The sequence below is a fragment of the Heterocephalus glaber genome, unplaced genomic scaffold (genome assembly GCF_053883595.1).
Source record: "Heterocephalus glaber isolate CG9 unplaced genomic scaffold, H.glaber_assembly_v1.0 deba00001429, whole genome shotgun sequence".
In the NCBI taxonomy this organism is placed as follows: Eukaryota; Metazoa; Chordata; class Mammalia; order Rodentia; family Bathyergidae; genus Heterocephalus; species Heterocephalus glaber.
Window position 1 is genome coordinate 11230377 of NW_028258294.1, and position 21215 is coordinate 11251591.

Genomic DNA, 21215 nt, shown 5'->3' on the forward strand with positions numbered 1-21215 from the left:
AAATCTTTATCCATTCATTGGTTGATGGGCTGTTTCCAAGATTTACCTATTACAGATTGCTGCTTTAAACATGGGTGTGCATATTTTATGTGGTATAATGCTTTTAATTCTTTGGGGAAGTTACCAAGAAGGGGTATACCTGGGTCAAATGGAACCTCTAGATCTTTGAGGAATCTCCACACTGATTTCCATAGTGGTTGTGCCAGTCTACATTCCCACCAACAGTAGAAAAGGGTTCCTTTTCCCCCACATCCCTGCCAGCATTTGTTATTGGTTGATTTCTTGATAATAGCCATTCTTTCTGGAGTGAGATGGAATCTTGTTGTTTTAATTTGCATCTCTTGAATGACCATTGATGTTGAACATTTTTTCATATATTTATTTGCTATTTGTACTTCTTCATCTGAGAAGTGTCTGTTCATTTCAGATGCCCATTTTTGGATTGAGTCTTTAAATTTGGAGGGGTATGATTTTTTTTCAGTTCTTTATATAACAATTATAAATATATATGCCTCAAACACTGGTGCACCCAACTATACAAAACAAATATTAATGGTCATAAAAAAATCAAGTAAGCACTAACACAATTGTGATGTGAAGGCTCAATACCTCAGTGTCACAAATAGACTGATAAACTAGACAAAAAATCAAAACAGAACTATCAGAACTGAACCAAACCCATGAAGAAATGGACCTAGTAAACATCTTCAGTGTTCCACCCCACAAAATCAGAATACACCTTCTTCTCAGCTGCACGTGGGACTTTCTCCCAAACAGACCACATACTAGCTCATAAAATATATCACTTTAAGGATCAGAACATTTTAAGAAAATACAGTACATAAATGAGGTATTTTTACTAAGAAGTTTTCAAATTTGGCCAAAAAGTCTTATTATTTCATCTAAGTTTTAAATTTTGTTTTATTTCTCCTTTCTGATTAATGAAATGGCAATGATAAATTTTTGTTTATATTTTCTAATTTTTTCTCTTTTTCTAATTTTTCTAATGAATTTTTTTCATTAGCTAATGAATTTTTAAAAATGGCTATATATATTCATTGTAGAAAATGTGTAAAGAACAGAAATATATGAAAAATAGAAAAGAAATTCTATAATCTCATTACTGGAGACTGTCACTTTTACCTTTTATAATACTTTTTTCCAGCCTTCTTGATATGTACTGTTTTTTACACAGGCAGAATCTGAGTAGGTGTCATATCTTGGGAAGTTTTTAAAAATTCTTGCTCTGGGGTTCAATAAATGCTTGTAAAACTGAATTGTTAATACTGATAAACTGGAAATATTGTTCATAAGTTTGTATTGGAAAATATGTATTTAGCTGCTTTCATTTTTTTCTTTTGTAAATGACTTGTCCACATCATTTTTTTTATCCACTGATTTTTCTTTTCTTGTTTTATTTTGCAAAGTTTTTGTCAGTAAGGCACATTATTTTTAGTAAAGATTAGCCTGATTGGCCTAACGTAGATAAGCACAGAGTATGCTGAGTACAGCTTGTGGTCACTATTCGTGCCCGTTCCTGTGGATCTGGGAGCCACAGTGTGGGAAGAGTGAGCCTGTTGGTGGCGTTGCTCAGTTGCTCACTGTATTCTGGTTTTAACCCTCTGATTGGCCTTTGTGCAGGATGGGCCAGAGCAGCCCTGCCCAGTGGAAAACATGACTCATACGTGTAATATAAAATTTTCTAGCAGCTACTTTCTAAAAGAGCTAAAATAAATAGATGAAAATAATGTAAAAACATATTTTAGTTCATCCATTTAAAGACATTTAAAAAATATTTTAGTTAACCCATTATATCAAAAATACTATCATTTCAGTGGCTAATATGAAAACTAGTGAGATCTTTTACCTTTTAAAAGACTTTTAAGATGGCTTTTTATTTTTCCCTTTTTATTAGGATATGTTTGTGATGCATAATAAATGCATTCTTTCACTCTTTTTTTGTATTGTCTTCAAATTTTGATGTCTCTTTGACACAGAACACATCTCAATTTGGACTGGCCGCATTTCAAGAGATCACTAGTTCAACTGGCTGCTGTTTGGACAGCATAGGAGAAGAAGGAATGAGAATCTGAGAGTACCCTGACCCGTCCTGATTCTCCCCTGAAATTTCCTCTGATTCAGCATTGCACTGCACTCTGTGATGCAGGAAGAACCCAGGATTCCTCACGGAGGCCTTAGGAATATGGACTGTGATTGCTAGTCCAAACCTTTAGGAGAAGGAAGGGAGACCCAAGGATATAGTTTCTGGCCTTTCTAACACCCACTAGTAGTGTGTGGTAGTAACAAAGGATAATAATTATTCAGTGTTTTACTAAGTTAGACTCAAAGTGGAATGCTTTATATGCATTTTTATCATTTAATTCTCACAGCTCTGTGAAATAGGTACTATTGTTGTTACCTTTTAAAGATGAAGAAGAGGTTAAAAACTTGTCCATGGTTCGAGGCTAAAGTAGCAGAACCAAAATTCAACCCCAGTGTAAAAGAAATAGCTACCCTAGGTTAACAAGCACTGCTATTCTGTGCCAACATGGGAGACTCCCTGGTGTGGTGGAAGAATGTGAGTTCAAGGCTCATTTTTTGCTTTGTAAAGACTGTGAGGTCTCTGATTTGTTACCTGAATCCCCTGAGCCTAAATTTGTATGCTGAGATAATGTATATGGAATGAGAGCAGTGAATGCCCAAGCATATGAAAATTGAATGACACGGGCATAATGTAAAAGCAGAAGCTTAAATTTATGTATGAGGCCTTGTTGTATGTAGAGAAGCACAAATGAACTGTTGCTTGAATGTTGCTTAGCTGACCTTGTTTCTCCAAACCAAATAAACATTGCTTCAATTTTTGAGCTGCACTTGTGACCTCAAGTATATGAGATGGGCAGTGTCACAAAACTATGTTATTGTGCTGGTGTCTTCATAATTCTGCAATCTACCTGTAGTGTCCATAGCAAATCTTAATGCAATGTTGAAGGCTTATTTGTTCTTTTTTGTTTTTTTGGTACCTGGGATCGATCTCGGGTCCTTGAGCTTGCGCAGCAGGTGGCGAAACCACTGAGCTAAATCCCCAGCCCAAGGCTTATTTGTTCTTTGAAAACCCATCAAGTGAATGGTGCACCTTGCTCTCAGGTCAGGGAACTAAGTCCATTACCAAAAGTTTCTCAGGTGCCAACTAAACGTAAGTCATAATTTTCTATTCTTAGAAAGCTTATATGTTAATAATTAGGGAGAAAATACAACTGATGCATGAAATATTAAGTAATATATTTAAATAGAAATTCAAGATAACAAAAAAACATAATATATAGGCAGTAATAGATAGTCGTCAAGAGCGTGATTCAGGCGAAATTTGCAGTTCAGAGGAGAGAAATGGGTGAAGTTCTGAGAGTCAGCCTATGCACAGAATGGTCTAGACACTGATGCTGCAGGACTAGTCTAAGGCTATTTTGTCTCTTAGATATCATTTTTTTTTGGTACCAGGGATTAGATATCATTTTTTAAAGCCTATGAGTCTTATTTTTTATAAAGAACTATGGACTTTGGTGGAGAGCCTCTGGCAGCCCTGCTCAGATATATTTGAATAACTGGTCATTTTGGTGGCATGTGGAAAATAGTCACTTTCTTTAGTGTTCCAGGGTTCCTTTGGAAAGGAGTAGGTTTGACTTCTTGAACCTGTTTTCTCATGGAAATAGGGATGGTGTTGTCTGCCTGCATTTTTGTGAAGGTTAAGCTAGGTGATGAAATGTACTGCCTGGTAGATAGCGCAGACCTTCAATAAATGTTCATGGAATGTTTCCTATAGACGAGACATTAACCTGTAAAAAGGTAATAATTTGAATATAAGTCATAGTCCAAGAAAAGCTGTTAGCCCTCATGTTTACTCCAAGGTTACTTGAACCAAAAAGTTCTGGTGCTATAGTTTGAGGTTTAGATCATGGACGGGGTGGTGGGTCAGACTGGGCCACAGATGTTAGGCATCCAGGAGCAGAGGCTGCCTTCCCTTCCTTTCACCACTGTTTACAGGGAAGCAGTGAGCTGCAAGGACTCTGGAGTCAGAGAGCCAGACTTGACTCTCCTTTAGGTTCTTGTATTTTTGTTTTATCTGTTTCTGTATTTGGGAAGTTACTTGCTCTGTATTGTTTTCCTTGTCTAAAATAGACAGTGATATGTACTTTATAAAGGTCAAAATGAGCTGATGCATGTAGCAGTGGATACTACAGTTACTGGAATGTAAAAATTGCTCAGTAAATGTTATTCATAACAGAAAAAAAATTTACTGGCTTTCTCATGATTGCCTCATGGTTGGCTCTGTATTAGGAGTTGTCGGATGCAATGATAATAATGGTGATAACAGATAACAGTTAATAATGGTGATAATAGTTAACATTTTTCCAGTGCTTACTCTATTCCAGACTTGATACATACTCCTTAGATCCTTTGACAGCCATATAAGATAAGGGGGATTGTGGTCCCACGAGACCAAGATACAGGATATTCAATAAGCTTGCTCTCTAACTTCATGATCTAATAGGGGAAACAGACACACAAAATAGACAATTCTAGTGTAGAATTATGTTCACAAGTGCCTTATCCATAAATGTCAGCTCCTATCCCCTCTTTTTTCCAAAAAGGTGGTATTATCTTTGCAATCTGAGGATAAGCCGGTCCATAGCATTGGTGTGATTTTGTATGAAATTTTCCTGTTCACTCTTGAAACCCTTCTGCCTTGCATAGATCTTCACATTCACTAACCCCAGATGAGCAGTAGAGCAGGGGAGAAGTTTGTTCTCCTGCCTGCACACCATCCATTGACATGTGGAGCTTGTTAGCAAGAATGTATCACTGAGTTGTGAAGCTAGTGCTATCTCTCTGATAGCAGACTTCTCATTCTGAAAAAGCCTGTTATTTTCTGACTTTAAGCTTGGCAAACATGCTTTTTCTTCAATCTCACACCATCATTGAGGGTGTAGGATAGCACAGGAAGCACTATCATTTGATTTCTGCCTCTCAGTTTTTCTAATTGTTACATAGCAAGAAAAGAGGTCTGAGAATACGGCCCATCATGGACCATAAAAGACTTCAAATCCTAGAGTTAAAATAAATGTAGGAGGTGGAAGCCCCACCTTGAAACTCATGGGTTTGGGGAAGTACTGATGCTTCTGTGAGCAGAGCTTCTAACTGTGGCCTCCCAGGAGATCAGCCACATTATCCCTCTCCTTGGGGGAAGTGTGCAGGGAATGCTCAGGAGGTGGAAAGAGGCCTTGGCCTTTGTATCTTTGCACGAAAGGCAGGGGTATCTAATGTGTGGTATTTGTACTCTTGTGACAGAAATCTCTTTCAATGAAACATACATTTTAGGGTTTAGCCATCCTGCAGGAAGCACTAACTCAGTAACAAGTCTGTGTGGTGCTGGGCCCACGACTGGTAGGAGTTCCTGTCAGGGGTGAAATATGAGCAGGGTGAATGGGACTTGTTTACATTTGTGATGAAACTGAACCTCCTTGTATGCATGGCATGACACATATATTCACACATATACTTCATTGTGATGAGGCCCAGATTCATCAAAATGCAAAGAACGTTTTAGTCTAAAGAGATGACCAAATAGTGATACAACAGTTCTCCCCAGACAACATACTTTTCTGAAATCTGAGGACAGGTAGAAGGTGAAGCTTGCTTATGGAAGGAAGAATGACTTTGAGTTGATTCTTTTCTGTACTCAGGGAATGTAGATGTCAGTTACTATACAGTAAAATAGAAGGATCTCCGAGTCTGAAGGCTGAAAGAAACCTGCTTGGGAAGCATCTCCTGAACTGGTTGGAATACTCTGCTAGTTATCAAGTGAGGCCTGAGATGAGTTACTATAGCAGGATCTGCTGGATTTATTCCATGGCCATCTTTATAAAGGTCTTTATAGAGGTGAGAGCTGGGGAGAACCCTGTCAAATTTTCTTTTCTCATTGGCATTTAGGTGCTGTGATCTGGCATTGTGAGACATCAAGTCTGTAAGAAATACTTACAAAATGAGAATTGACAGGGTCCCAAAATATTCCAGCAAATATACTTAAAAGGAAAATAGAAGGCTGGGATGACATTCTGGGAAAAATTGATAGTACTGAGAGCTTTGCCCATGGATGGCCAGGAGTTATGGAGGGCAACACATGAACTGTTACTGATTAGAAGGAGCAGGACCTCCAGAGGACTCTGCCCTCTGACACAAAATGCTGGTGGTGTTTGTGTAGTTGCTCAGTCTTACGCCTCACTTCTGTTTCCCAGATGGAGACCAGAGGTGAAGGAAGTCAACAAGAAAACCAGTTTCTCCATCTCTCCAGAAGAGACAACTGTGGTTGGAAAGCTAGACATCAAGACTATGTTTGCTGTTTATACCTATACCGATAAACGTTATCATTAGGAATACTTGGCCTAGGTTGAAAAACTACAGGGATTTTTAGGAAACAGGTTAACAGAATAGTGAGAAGGAAATTGCTAGGGAATGAGACAGGAGATGGAAATTCATGCTTTCATATACAAAGAAAAAGACCAGGAATTTGAGCCACCAATGAACACTTCTGTATGTTCTTCCTAACATTGCTAAAATTGGACTCAAAATGAAAACACAACACAGATCAGTTTCTCTTCCAGACCTTCCCATTTTTCTTAATTGGTACACTTATCCACTTGCACAGAGTCCAAAGTCTAGGAGTATTTTTGTATTTTCTTCACATCCTTCCTCCCTGTCCTAGACCCTCAATTGTTTCTTTTCTTGCTTCCACCTGTGAGCCCCTGTCAGTCTTACCCGGGCCTCCTCACTGGGCCTTGTGTGTCTGTCTGTTCTTGCCACCATGCACTGTGACCTCTGCCCATCACTCCTAGCAAAGGCAGATCCTCCACTGGAGTTTGTACACTCAGAGGGGAGTCTGGCCTTGACTCATGAGGGTCTTTGCACTTCTTTAGTCTTGTCCTGCACTTCTGGTCACTGGATGTGCTTTGCTTTGGCTTGCTCTCTTCCCCTTGCCCATGACAGGTGATTCTTGCCATGGGCCCTGACCCCTAGCTGATGCCTTACCTAGAGTATTCCTTTCCCCCACTTAATACCCCCTTCATCTAAACCCGATTCCTTCTTGTCTGTCAAATCTTTGCCTCTCTGAGATTCTGTCCCTGACCTGTCAATCAGAAGTAGCAACTATTCATTCTGTTCTTTGGAGGGTACTCATTGCATTTTGATACTTGGCTTTGTTTTATTGTTTGCTGGTGTGCCTGTCTCTTTCTTCTAGAATGTCAGCTTCTTAGACCAGGGACCCAGTCTTTGTTGCCTGCTATCTCCCAAGTATCCAGCAGGGTACACAGTACAGACCTGTGGAATGAGTAACCAAACCTGTTGCTCAGCTGATCATTGAGAAGCTCACTGGGGACCTCTTACTGTGGAAGTCACCGACAATGCAAACGTATATTGGTGGGGTTTCCTTCTTCCTCCCACTACTTCCCCTGAGGTCTGATTGCTGGTCTTCTGTTCCCTTGCAGCCGCCCATGCCAACTTCCGTTCCCGTCAACAGTGCAACAGCACAGCCCCATGTCCTCACAGACCTCCTCCGTCAGTGGGCCACTGCACTCCATCTCCTTGCCACTTCCACTTCCGATGACCCTGGCGACTCAACAGCCCCCTCCAGCTCCCTCCCCTAGCCAGCAGCTTGGTCCGGATGCCTTTGCGATTGTGGAGCGAGCCCAGCAAATGGTGGAGATACTAACAGAGGAGAACCGGGCGCTTCACCAGGAACTGCAAGGCTATTATGACAATGCCGACAAGCTTCACAAGGTATATGACTACCTGGTACAAGGGATGGAGAAGCTGCTCTAGAAGGAATGAATTCTTTACCTGCTCATGGAGTGTAAATTCACTGATTAACTTGCCAGCGTTTAGAGGCCCCTTTCTATGCTAGGCAGTGTAAGGGTTCAGAGGGACAAAAGTAAATTACAACCTAGGGCTACATTGGAGGGGCTTGCATCCAAAAGAGGAGAAAGCTGTGTAAGCTAATGCCTGCATGGGGAGTGTGCAAGGGATCCAACAGACACAGGGGAGGTGACTCTTGACCAGGGATATAGAGGCTAAGTAGGACTTCCCCAGGTGGACACGTGTAGAAGAGGGAACAGAGTAACACAGAGGAATGAATTGTGAGAGATCAGTTTTTATTTATTTATTTATTTTGGTACTGGGGAATGAACTCAGGACTTTGTGCTTTCGAGGCAGGCAGTTGGAACCACTGAGCTAAATCCCCGGTGAGAGATCAGTTTTAAATCTGGTACTCTGAGGAGCCCTATGCTTGCCGTGTTGTCTCATTAGCTATTCACTGCAAAATGAAGCAGTGCCTCAACACTGGAGGTCAAGAATACCGGTTAGTGCATATCTTCCTTCTGTTTGCCACTTATCTGGTGGAGAGATGCTGAGTAATTCCAGCCCACATGGCTATAATGGTGATATCAGAATGTGGGGCAGCCCTTGTCTTTAGACCTTTATGCTCAGAGCCAGACTGAGCCTGGACACATCAGTTATCATTTCTGGGGCAAAGAGGCATGTAGTAGTGATCTTATGAGTCTAAATGCCTGACTCTGTCTCTGGCAATAAGAGGCTTTCTTAAGGAGAAAGGATAGGAATATAAACTCTCCCTGACTACAAGAGCATTCATTGTCCCTTTGGCTACATATAGCCATTGATGATCTTGGCTACATGATTTACTATTCATTATTTAGTATTAATTTCACAGGTAAAGGTGGTCCTTTTACTGGTCAGGGTTTGGGCATTGCAGCCCCCTCTCCATTCCCAGGAACAGCCAGTAAAATGCTAGGGGCAGTAGATCTGATGGTGAGAATGTTCACAGACAGAATCTGCCCCAGCATGTTTGTGCAGAACTTCCACTGGAAAGGTCTGGAGCTTTCTGAGTCAAGACTAGACTTGGCTTTGGCTGCCTTTATTGCAGGGGGGAAATGAGAGCCAGAAACACACAGGGATGCCTGAAGACTGCACCCCCACTCCCACCCACATTTGAATCCTTGGAAATTGGGAAATAGGCATGTTGTTTCCTGGCCCCAGCTTGCCTCTGACCCCTCTCAGGAAAGCCTCATATAACCTGAGAATTGGGAGGGACCCACTAAGCACTTCTGGGAAACCAGTATTTCTTCCCTATAATGAAGCTCCAGAGTAGACATGTCCAAGAGCACTGTAGACCTTGTAGAGCACTGCAGAGTTTGGTGCTGCATCTGAGCTAGGTGTGGTGGGGGAGGCTGAGGCAAGGGAATCACTAGTTCAAAGCCAGTCTAGGCAACTTAGTGAGATCCTGCTTCAAAAGAGAAAAAAAAAAAGAATATGGTTCTGGGTGATACTGTTAAAGAGTTACATGCATAGTACAGAATGATCATTGGCTTATTAATATATACTTTTCATTGACTAACAATTTCTTGCTTTTGATGCACACTTCTTTTTTGAAAAATAAAATCACTTAATCTCCCAGTACATCTATTTCTCCTGCCCAGGGGGTGATTCTTGGAATTTGTGGTCAAAGGGATTTATATGACTTCTGAAAATGGAAAGCTGTTTTTCTTCTGGAACTCAAAATTCCTTCATTCCCTGAATATTGTAAACAGTTTCATAAATACTACATTTTATTGATCTGTCATCTGTCAAGCCAAAATCGTCAGTTTAAAAGCTCAAAGTTTGTTAGATTCTTGGCATACTCGTCATTAGTTCTATAGATGTTCTTAGCATCTAGGATTGAGACATAGAAGAGTTGCGTGAAATTGGTGGTGTATTATTTCATGCTTAGGCCATCCTGGTTCTCTAAATTACCTTACCATCAGCCTCGCTGCTCAGTGTTCTCAACAGTTGCTTAAGCCTTAAGTCTGAGGAGATCATGGTCAGGTGAGGTAATGACTTTTCTTCTCAGTGATGATGGCTGCTAGTTTCCTGGCATGGATTTGCCCCCTGCTTTAGGTGGCCCACAGCACCATACTATAGGATGTGACCATGCTATTCCTACACTGCATCCCATCTTCGATCCTCACAGCATTGGGAGACATTGGCCCCCACAGAGATTCATTGTAAGGGCAGAAGAAAGGTAGATGAATTTTTAATTGCAGACCTTTCTCCTGTGCACATTGTGCCAGGAACACAGCAAAAGAGAATGACTGAATTCAGACATTGCCAAAACCCAACCTAGTTATGGAGGTCTTGTTTCTAAAGGACCACAAGGTAATGGTTATCGCTGTTAGTATTGCAGTGATGATCAAGAACTCCCAGAAAGATCTGTTGATTTTGGTTTCTCATTTTTTTTTAACTGTATATCCTTTTATTGGTACATTTTAGGTATACAATATAATGACACTCATCATTGGAAATTTGCACCTTTACATACCCTCTTGGTTCTTATTTTTTCCCTCTTCCCCTGCCCTCCCTTCAACCCCTCCACCCCTCCTTATTTACAAAGATTTTGTTTCCCAAAAAAAAAAAAGATTTTGCTTCCATTTTTTCATTTTCTCATATTAATTCCATTCCCTTCTTTCCTTTCCCTCTCCCTCCCACTTCCCCTTGCCCTTTGCCCCTTTTCTTCCTATTTCACATTATCTGTTATACCTTTTAGTCCTTATTTACTCTTTAAGTTTCTCACACTAGAGAATTGGCTTCTCATCTTGCTTCTTTTTCCTCTCAGTTTCCCTAAAATTTAATTAATGGGCAGAGTTTCCACCAGGACCAGACTGTGGGCTATTGAGTGGTTGGCCTCGGAAGCCATCAGGGGATAGATAACACTGGGAGGGCAAAGGCTGAGCATTTACAGTTACTTCAGCCTTTGGGTGTTTGTGAGCAAAATGAGGGTGGCTTTGATTGGGCAGTCTGTGGTATGGACGACAGGCCTTTCTTTGGTCCTGGGTGTCCCTGAGCTGAGTAGGTGACGGTGCTCAGGGAAGAAGTCCACATTCAGAGCTTGGGACAGCTGAGATTTTCCTGAGGTCCTCTCTGCTCATTTGCCTTACGACAGTGGCACCAGTGGAAGCTGTGCAGAGCTTTCTGCTCTGCTCGAAGTTCTGTTTCTGGGGACACTGAGTGCTTCTCTCACGGCCCAGCCTGAGACCTCCCTGCAGCTGGGCTGGAGGGAGGATGGGAGCACTAGAGGCAAACTTGACTTTCCCTCTGTGTACCAAATTCAGTCTAAACATGCCCTCATGGTTTCATATCAGAGGCAGCTGTTTGTCTTTCCCTTCTTTGACAAATCTCAGAGACCTCCTCATGTCTGAACATGAGGGTTCTGAAGAAGAACGTGTGGCTCCTGTTCTGCAGGAGTGTGCAATCATAAATAAAAGAGGGCTGGGGGTTTAGCTCAGTGGTGCTCCACCTGCCTGGCAAGTGCAAGGTCCTGAGTTCAATTCTCGGTACCAAAAAAATTTGACAAAAACCAAAGAACAACCACAAAAAAGAAATAAAGGAGCTTTAGATTTAAAGTTCTTAATGTGAATCTGCTCTGACTTTCCACCTTTTAGAAATCCTTGTTTTGTGTCCCAGAAAGGAGGAGGCTGTTCATTTTTCACTTGAATATTTCCAGAGAAAAAAAGGTCACTACTGGGTATACTATACTTCTGGAAAATATAATTAGAAAACTCTTCCTCATGTAGAATCAAAATTTTCATCTCTTTAATTTCCCATATTTAGTCACAGCTCTGTCCTCTGCCACTACACTGAAGGATACTAATCTTTTATCACCACTGCCGAAATCATTTTGCACAGGATATACCTAAGTACATAGCCAAGGGCTGGTTCTTAGTCATTTTTGTTCTTTGATATAGTAAAATATGCTGTTGTAGGGGCCCTGGAGTTTCTTCTCACATTGTGCAGAAGGAGGTTCCTTCAATGGAAGGGATGAATCTATGGTCAGGTACAGTTTGTCAGAGCCCAAGTCTGTTAAAGATTAATTAGTCACTGTTTTGGTCCTGGGCAGTGTCCAATTTTAGGGTAGGGAGGGCTGTTTCTGCCATCAAGGAGGGAACAGTCAAGTCAAAGACAGAAAATATATGTGCACTTCAGAATTTCAGTGAGATGAATACAACAGATAAAAATACTGTGAACTCATTCCCTGGGAACATTTCTGAGGGTACATGGTTCAGAAAGGCTCCCAGCCACACTGGGCCTGCAGAATGAGCACCTTCTCAGGGCAACGCCTCGTGCTGTGGCTTAGGCCTCCTTAGTGACTAGGAGATTCCCTGTGGCCTTGAAGGAAACTGTCCCCGTGCCATGCCCATCTGTCTGAAAATAAAGGCCCTTTTTTATGGATAAAATTGGCATAGAAATGTTATTTGTTTGGCAACTATCTTTTTTGAAAACAAAATTAAAAGGAAGGAACATTATTTGTGGTAGCTCTGTGAACAGGATTCAGGACATGCTATTCTCTGTACCACCACATTATCAACAATTCATGGTATCTGTGGAAGAAACAGAAAGGCCTTGTTGAAATGAGGGGCACATGGAAAACTCTAGTATAAGGAGACCTTAGGGAAAACAATGTAATAGAAAAAGGAGTCTCGGTATCTGGATTCCACTGCTACTGGCTGCCACTAAGCAGAAGCCTCAGTGCTCTTCAGCCTTTTTATTGCCTTCTTCCCAGCCTGTCTTGGCTCCCTTGTAACCTCAGGGGGCACTGACCTTGAGTTTGCGTCTTTAAATCTTTGTTTTCCTAGCACCTAAGACGTTGCTGGCTTTGCTTTCTGTGTTTTGCCATAGCCATCCCTCCCTGTGAATGCACCCTGTCCTTGGCCTTCTAATCATCTGTTAATCTCCCTAAATGGTCTTCTACTTTCATACTATCCCCCATCCATTGGCGATGACCCTACAGCTGCTCTGCTGGCTTTCAGACCTTTATCTCCACCTGCTAATTAGAACTCTTCAGTGCTGGATCTTGGTATCTACAGAGAGACCCTGGTTTTCCTTCTCTGGTAAACCTGTTTCTCATACGATTGCTTGGTTAACATATTACCCTATCCTCTGAGCTATAAATGTCTATGTTGTCCTTGATTTCTTTCTTCCCTACTATCTTGACCCATATACCAAGCATTAGCTTCTTTTTCTAATGAATGAATTTTATTTTATTTTAACTCAGGCTTTGTTTTGTTTTGAGACAGGATCTCGCTATGTAGTTCAGGCTGGCCTCAAGCTTTTGGCGATCCTCCTGTCTCTGCCTCCCAAGTGCTGGAATTACAGGCCTGTGCCACCACGCCAGGCAAGAATGAGCTTCTTACCTGGACTCCATTTCTCCTGCCTCCTCTTCTCCTGCCTCCTCCTCTACTGCCATCCTCCAAATCCACCTCCACCTCCACCTCTATGAGACTTAGAGCTTGCCCTTCTCCAATCCTTTCCATCCCTATAATTCCCCCTTGCCTGTAAACTTAAGTCCTTCCCTCGACCCTGGCTCCTGCCACATCTGCTCTCCCTGGACTCTAATGACTGGTCATCTGCTTAGAATGACAAAGCCCTTTGGTCTATCTCCTCTGCCTGGCAAATTCCCATTTGTCATTTAATATTTATTTTAAATGCCATTTTCTCTGAAGTCTTTTTTCAAAGAAAGCCCTTCTCTCCTCTGAAAAACTGTCTTATCTCTAGGCTGTCACGACATTGCACTGCCATACCCCTTATTACACAGCAGGTAGAAGTGTACAGTCCTGGCACATGCCAGCTTAGTTTGAGAGCTCCTAAAGGCTAGGAATTATCTTACTTATTTCTGCATCCCTGGACCCAGAAGAAACTGCACATTGTAAGCAAATAATGGACATTTTTTAGGATATGTGTTATTTATTATAGGAGTCTTGGAAGGGACTTTCTGATCTGGGCAACTGAGTTCAGAGAAGAGGGTACCTTGCTCCTGGTGACATCGTTTTCCTGCGGAGGGACTAAAAGCATGGCTCTGGTCTCCTCCCATTCTGACTTGGCAGCAGCCCCCTAAGTTTCCATCCATGTTTCCAATCCTTACCTTTCCTCCTGGATTAGTTACACAATAACAAAGTGGGGTTTATTGATACCCACTTCAAATACACTAATTTTTTAGTGTAGCAGTTCTAGCTACTTGTTACAGAGTCATGTGTGCCTCAGGTTAAAAGCTCTCCTGTTCTCGATCTAGTGAAATACAAAAGAAAAGAAAAGAAAAGTTTTAATCCAGCAATATCTCTTATTTCCTGTATATGAAGAGGCTTCCTGTGGTGCATTGGTTTTCACATAGGTACAAGTCTATTAGTCCTTAATATAGGTAATTTGATAGGCAAGGGGTAAAACTGCTCAGTCACAAGGAGACGAGTAGGAGGATCTCTGCAAGAGCACTGTGCTTAGAATCTGGAAGTTTGGGTTTTGGTTATAGTGCTTCAGTTGTTCTGTGCTGTAATATTTTCCTTATGTTAAATGGGATTAATGATAATAGTTACAAATGGCCGTACAAAATATAAGAGGCTTAACATGTGTTTCGATTCACCCCTTACTGATAATGGTACAGAGGGAGTTTTACAAGGTGACCTTGTTTGGCCAGTTTTATGAACCTGTTATTTATCGAATTCTAATGCAGGGACTGGGGATTTAGCTCAGTGGTTCCACTGCCTGCCTCACAAGAGCAAGGTCCCAAGTTCGATCCCCGGTACCAAAAAAAAAGAAAAAGAATTCTGATGCAGCCCTTAGAGGGCAAAAGTTGGAGGGGAACTGATTCCACAATTCTGAATGTTATTGAATCCGTGTTACTAAGATGCTGGCATGAATGTCACACTAATGCCAGTTCTTTCTTACAGTTTGAAAAAGAACTTCAAAGAATTTCAGAAGCCTATGAAAGTCTGGTCAAGTCGACCACCAAGCGAGAGTCGCTGGACAAGGCAATGAGAAACAAACTGGAAGGCGAGATCAGACGACTTCATGATTTCAACAGAGACCTCCGAGGCAAGTTCTCCTCATGTCCTTCCTTCTACACTGCCCAGGTGCTGATAGTCCAGTTCCGGCCCAAATTGCTTTGCCACAGATGCCATTCTTCCTGTATTAGATTTTCTTTAAATTGCAGCCATCTGGTAGGGAAAGGTGTTTGAAGAACAGGATTGTTCTCTCCAGTCTTGTAGGTGGTAGGGAGCAGCATGGAGCCTTAGAAGTGACAATCTGCATGTACAAGGCTGGGAAAGGAAGGGACTGTGTGTAGCTCTGAGTTCTTTTAAAGTACTCAGCAGTAGTAGTCATGACTGTGTGGATGGGAGTGTTTCAAAGGACCAAGGCTGGCTGCACAACCCTTTGTCCATCAGGCTGAGTCACTTGGTAGCATTCTTTGGAAGCCAGCACCTGAGTTGCTAGGTATAACATTGGAGACAGAACTATACATATGTTCTTACTGGAGAAAGAAAAAAGCCCATAGATTTGAAGAGAGTAGATATATCTCCTTCTTGAAAGATCAGAGCCACCTGTTGTGGAATCTTGGCCACCTCTGGTGTGCATGATGGCTTAAAACATAAAGTTTTACCTCACTCTCAGTCAGGCAAGCCACTTTTCAGTTGACTCGTATGCCCATGTGGTCCCCAGTAGCTAGATACTACTTTTTCTCTTACTACAAGCTCTTTTGTTTTGAATATCTTATACATCCTATAAATACTCAGTGAGTCAGATTATTTCATTGGATAAATGAAGATCTGTCAAGTAGTTTGAACAAACAGAACTTCCTGTGTGCCATCTTTGTAGACCATTTTGATCTTTTTGGTATTAATTTGTTATTTTTATCTATTTTCGATGTTGAGATTCAGTTAGCAGTCACTGGCTAAAATGTAGGGCTGATGGTCAGGGTTACACTGTGGCTGGGTTTCAGGTTATGAAGACTTCGGGAAAGCATTGAATCAGAGGCTTGCTGTCCTTTGAAGGAGTGAAGCAGTTTGTATTACAAACTATCCGTCGTTGCCTGCTGCTAGTGCATACTCTTTGGACTGCATAAAGACACAGGGCAGCACCTGAAGCCCTTTCTTGTGATATTTGGGAACATGGTTATAATAGTTTCTTCTCAAAAATTGTTCATTTTGGGGCTTCTGACTGAGGATTCTTCATACTCTTTGGCATCACTTCGTTTCACCATTGGATGTTGACTTAAATCGATGTGCACTTATTTTCAATCACTTCCTATTTATTCATAGATCGACTAGAGACAGCCAACAGACAGCTGTGCAGCAGGGAATACCAGGGGCATGAAGATGAAGCTGCAGAGGGTCATTATGCTTCCCAGAGTGAGTCTCTACATTTATTTCCCCCAAAGCTGGATTTTTAATAATTTTAAATAGGTTTTGTGCTGTTCGCTTTCTGTGTGTTAATTTAGCGTACAGCCTCCTCGTCTTGGTGAAGCTCTTTTGTGGTTCTCAGAGACAAAGCCAAGACTGACATGTGTGTGTCATTTCAGTGATGTTGATTTAGTCCTTCTGACCTGCAATTCCTCAGTCTAAAATCTCCTACAAGGAATAGCAACATTACAATCTTTCTTGCCACTCACTATTTCAAATAAGACACAACCTTTTTCCTTAGGAGAGAGAGGGAAACTAAGTAGTCTTGGTTCTCTGGCTAGGTTTGTGCCCATTTAGGCCATGGAGTTCAAGACTGGCTGCACCTGCCAATGTGTGATCCATTTAAATGCTCATGCCATACATCTCCATAAGTAATGCTCTTTTCCAGAAACCACTAAACTGAACCCATCTCACCAGGAATAATAAACAAATTCTTTATAAACCACATCTATCAGGCAAATATTTTATTAGTTTTGCCAGAGGCAAATAATAAAATTAGATGGGTTTTGATGAACCATTGGTAAAAGTTTGAATTTCTGAAAATTCTTTACACAAGACAGTAATTTAAAAATCTTACTTTTCTTAAAGGTCTTTAGGAAATTGGATTCACACTTATATCATAATTCTCAACAATGTTATGTGTATCTAAGTACTCATGAAATATACACAATTGAAAGAACAAAAAGGAATGTATTCAGGCACTACTCATTCATTGTATGATAGTGATACTCTGATGTGAGCTTGTTAAATGTACCCCGACATAAAGGTTGGGAAATGGCTAAATTTTTAAAATTTTACTACTGTTTTGTTGAGTTTAACTTCCTTTGTTTCCCCCAAATTTGCTTCTATTGCATTACACTTTTTTGTTACCTCTTCATTTTAAATTCATTTTTATTTTTCCAATGTATATTTTTATTTGTGTTTATTAATTTTGCAAAATGTTGGGTTTCATTTTGGTATTTTTATACATATTTTGATCACCACCCTGCTTTATTTTTAAATTCTGTTTTTGGCAAGCAAACACTATCTAGGGCTTTTGCCCCAGATTCTATTTACAAAGACTTGGTTTCCATTTTGTCATTTTCTCATATTAATCCCATTCCCTTCTTTCCTTTCCCTACCCTTCCCACTTCCCCTTCCTCTTTACCCCTTTTCTTCCGACTTCACATTACCTATTATACCTTTTAGTCCTTATTTACACTTTCAGTTTCTCACACTAGAGAAACTATTTGGTATTTACACATGTGTGTCCTATTTATTTCACTTAAGAGTATGGCCTCAGTGTGCATCCACTTAGCTATAAATGTCTCTGATTTCTCGTTTTTTATGGCTGAGTAGTACTCCATTTTATAATACAACCACATTTTCTTTATCCAGTCTCCAGTTGATGGGCACTTGGGCTGTTTCCAAGTTTTAGCTATTACAAACTGTGCTGCTATGAACATGGGTACACATATATCATTATGGTCTGATTCTTTTAATTCTTTGGGGAAGACACCCAGCAGGGAATAGCTGGGTCAAATGGGAGTTTATAGTCCTAGTTCTTTGAGGTATCTCCATACTGATTTCCACAGTGGTTGCACCAGTCTACACTCCCATCAGCAGTGGAGCAGTGTTCCTCTTTCCCCACAGCCCCGCCAGCATTTGTTATTGGTTGATTTCATGATAGCAGCCATTCTTTCTGGGGTGAGATGGAATCTTAGCATTTTTTTCATTTGCATCTCTAGAATGACCAGTGATGTTGAACATTTTTTCATATGTTTACTTGCTGTTTCTACTTCTTTGTCTGAGAAATAGCGGTTCATGTCAGATGCCCATTTTTGGATTGGGTCTTTAAATTTGGGAGGTCTGATATTTTTTAAGTTCTGTATAGATTCTAGATAGTAGACCTTTGTCTGAGGAACAGCAGGTAAAATTTTTTTTCCCACATTGTGTGTTGTCTCTTCACACTGTTGTTGGTTTCTCTTGCTGTACAGAAGCTTTTTTTTTTTTTTTTTTTTGCTTAAGTTCTTTTATTGTTACAGTTTAGGTATATAGTACGTTTACATTTATCACTGGGTGCTTGTACCTGTACATGACATATCTTGCTTCTTATTTTTCCCCATTACCTGTGCACCCTTCACCCCCTCCACCCTTCCTTATTTACATAGACTTCGTTTCAATTATTTTTCTTTTCTCATTTTTCCTTTCCCTTCTTTTCTTTCTCCTTCCCCTCCCACCTCCTTACCTCTTTGGGCCTTTTCTTCATATTTCAAATTATCAGTTATTCATTTTAATCATTTTAATCCTTATTTACACTTTTAGTTTCTCACATTAGAGAAACTGTGTGTCCTATTCATTTCACTTAAGAATATGGCCTCAATATGCATCCATTTAGCTAAAAATGTCTCTAGTTTCTAGTTCTTTATGGCCAAGTAGTACTCCATTTTATTAAAAAAACACATTTTCTTTATCAGGTTTCCAGTTGTTGGGCACTTGGGCTGTTTCCGAGCTTTAGCTATTACGAACTGTGCCGCTATAAACATGGGTGGACATGTATTGCTGTGGTATGATTCTTTTGCAGAAGTTTTTTAATAAGAAGAGATCCCACTTGTTGATTGTTTGTGCTAGTTCACTGGTAACTGAGGCTTTGTTCATAAAATTGTTTCCTACACCAGTGTCTTCAAGAATTCTACCTAACCTCTCTTCCAGCTGGTTCAGCGTTTCTGTTTTAATATTTAGATCTTTAATCCATTTCAATTTTAGTTGAGTGCATGTTGAGAGATATAGGTCTAGTTTTAATCTTTGGCAAGTTGAAACCCAATTTCTCCAGCACCATTTATTAAAGAGGCTATCTTTCCTCCAGTGAGGGTATTTGGCTCCTTTGTCAGAGATGAGGTGGGTGAGTGTGTCTGGAGTTGTTTCTGCATCTTCTAATCTGTCCCACTGGTCCTCAGGTCTGTTTCTTTCCCAGTCCCATGCTGTTTTTATCACAGTAGCTTTGTAGTATAGTTTCAAGTTGGGCGTTGTGATACCCCCTGCCATGTCTCTGTTGCCTAGTATTGCTTTTGCTATTCTAGGTCTCTTCTTGTTCCAAATGAATTTTTGGATTATTTTCTCAACGTCCGTGAAGTATGCTTCTGGGATTTCAATTGGGATTGCATTGAATCTATATAGCAGTTGTGGAAGTATGGCCATTTTCACTATGTTGATTCTTCCTACCAAGGACCAAGGGATGTCTTTCCATTTTCTGATACCATCTCCAATCTCTCTTTTCAGAGTGCTATAGTTTTCAGAGACGAGGTCTTTGATTTCGTTAGGTTGATTTCTAGGTATTTCAGTTTTTTGGATGCTATTGTGAAAGGAATTGTTTTCCCTATTTCTCTCTCAGTGAGTCTGTTGTTTGTGTAGAGGAAAGCTATTCATTTTTGTGTGTTGACCTTGTATCCGGCTACTTTACTGTATTTGGTTATTAAGTCTAAAAGACTTTTGGTGGAGTTCTTGGGGTCTTCTATATAGAGTATCATATCATGTGCAAATAATGATAATTTAACTTCTTCATTTCCTATCTTTATTCCTGTTATTTCTTTCTCTTTCCTAATTGCTGTGGCTAATATTTCCAAGACTGTATTGAACAGGAGTGTTGATAGTGAACATCCTTGTCTTGTTCCTGATTTTAGTGTGAAGGATTTCAGTTTTTGACCATTTAGTATAATATTGGCTGTTGTTTTTTCATAGATGGTTTTTATCAGATTGAGGTAGAGACCATCTATTCCAATTTTTTGTAGAGTTTTTAATCATAAATGTGTGTTGGATTTTGTCAGATGCTTTTTTTGCATCTATTGAGATGATCATATGGTTTGTGTTCTTGGCTCTATTGATATAGTGTATTACATTGATTGATTTGCATATGTTGAACCATCCCAGGGATGCAATCCCACTTGGTCAGGGTGTATGATCTTCTTGATGATCTTCTGCATTCTACTTGCCAATATCTTATGAAGGATTTTTGCATCTATGTTCATTAGTGAGATTGGCCTATAGTTCTCTGTTTTGGTTGGGTCTTTCTCTGCTTTGGGGATCAAGGTCATGCTTGCTTTCAGGAATGAATTCAGGAGTATTGCTTCCCTTCCAATTTCGTTGAAAAGTTTAAACAGTAGTGGCAATAGTTCCTCTCTAAATGTCTTGTAGAATTCAGCAGTGAAGCCATCAGGACCTGCGCTTTTCTTAGTTGGCAAGTTTTTAATTACATTTTCAATTTCATTGATTGATATTGTGTTGTTTAGAATTTTTAGGTCTTCTTCTTCGTTCAACTTTGGTAATTCATAGTTATCTAGGAATCTGTCCATTTCTTCTGTGTTTTTCATCTCATTGGCATATAGGTTCTCAAAGCAGGTATAGATGATCCTCTGGATTTCTGCTGGGTCCAATGTAATTTCATCCTTTTCATTCCTAATTGCATGGATTTGGGCCTTTTCTTTCCTTTTTCTGATAAGGTTGGGTAAAAATTTGTCAATTTTCTTTATTCTTTCGAAGAATGAACTCTTGGCTTCAATGGGTTTTTTGTATTGTTCTCTTAGTCTCCATTGCATTGATTTCTGCTCTGCTCTTTATAATTTCCTCCCTTGTATGAGCTTTGGGTTTGTCCTGCTGTTCTTTTTCTAGAAGCTTGAGGTTTGGCATCAGGCTCTTTAATTGAGCTCACTCTTTTTTCTTAATATAAGTATTCACTGCTATGAATTTCGCTTGTAAGACTGCTTTCATTGTGTCCCATAGATTCTGATATGTTGTATTGTCATTGTCACTTAATTGAAGGAACTGTCTGATTTCTGTTTTTTTTTTTTTCTTTGGTACCGGGGATCGAACTCGGGACCTTGCACATGCGAGTCAGGCACTGGAACCACTGAGCTAAAT

At 40.4% G+C, this 21215-nt stretch overlaps 1 protein-coding gene across 7 annotated transcripts in view; it reads left to right on the top strand.

Annotated features, from left to right (window-relative positions):
- The window catches only part of Amotl1 (angiomotin like 1), a 179409-nt gene that overhangs the window by 108971 nt on the left and 49223 nt on the right, over positions 1-21215 (top strand). For all 7 annotated transcript variants that reach the window (XM_004838055.4, XM_087212303.1, XM_087212305.1 and 4 more), the window contains 3 exons: positions 7536-7827; positions 14814-14958; positions 16182-16271. In XM_004838055.4, coding sequence (XP_004838112.2) covers positions 7536-7827; positions 14814-14958; positions 16182-16271 — 527 coding nt within the window. The remainder of the gene's footprint in view (positions 1-7535; positions 7828-14813; positions 14959-16181; positions 16272-21215) is intronic.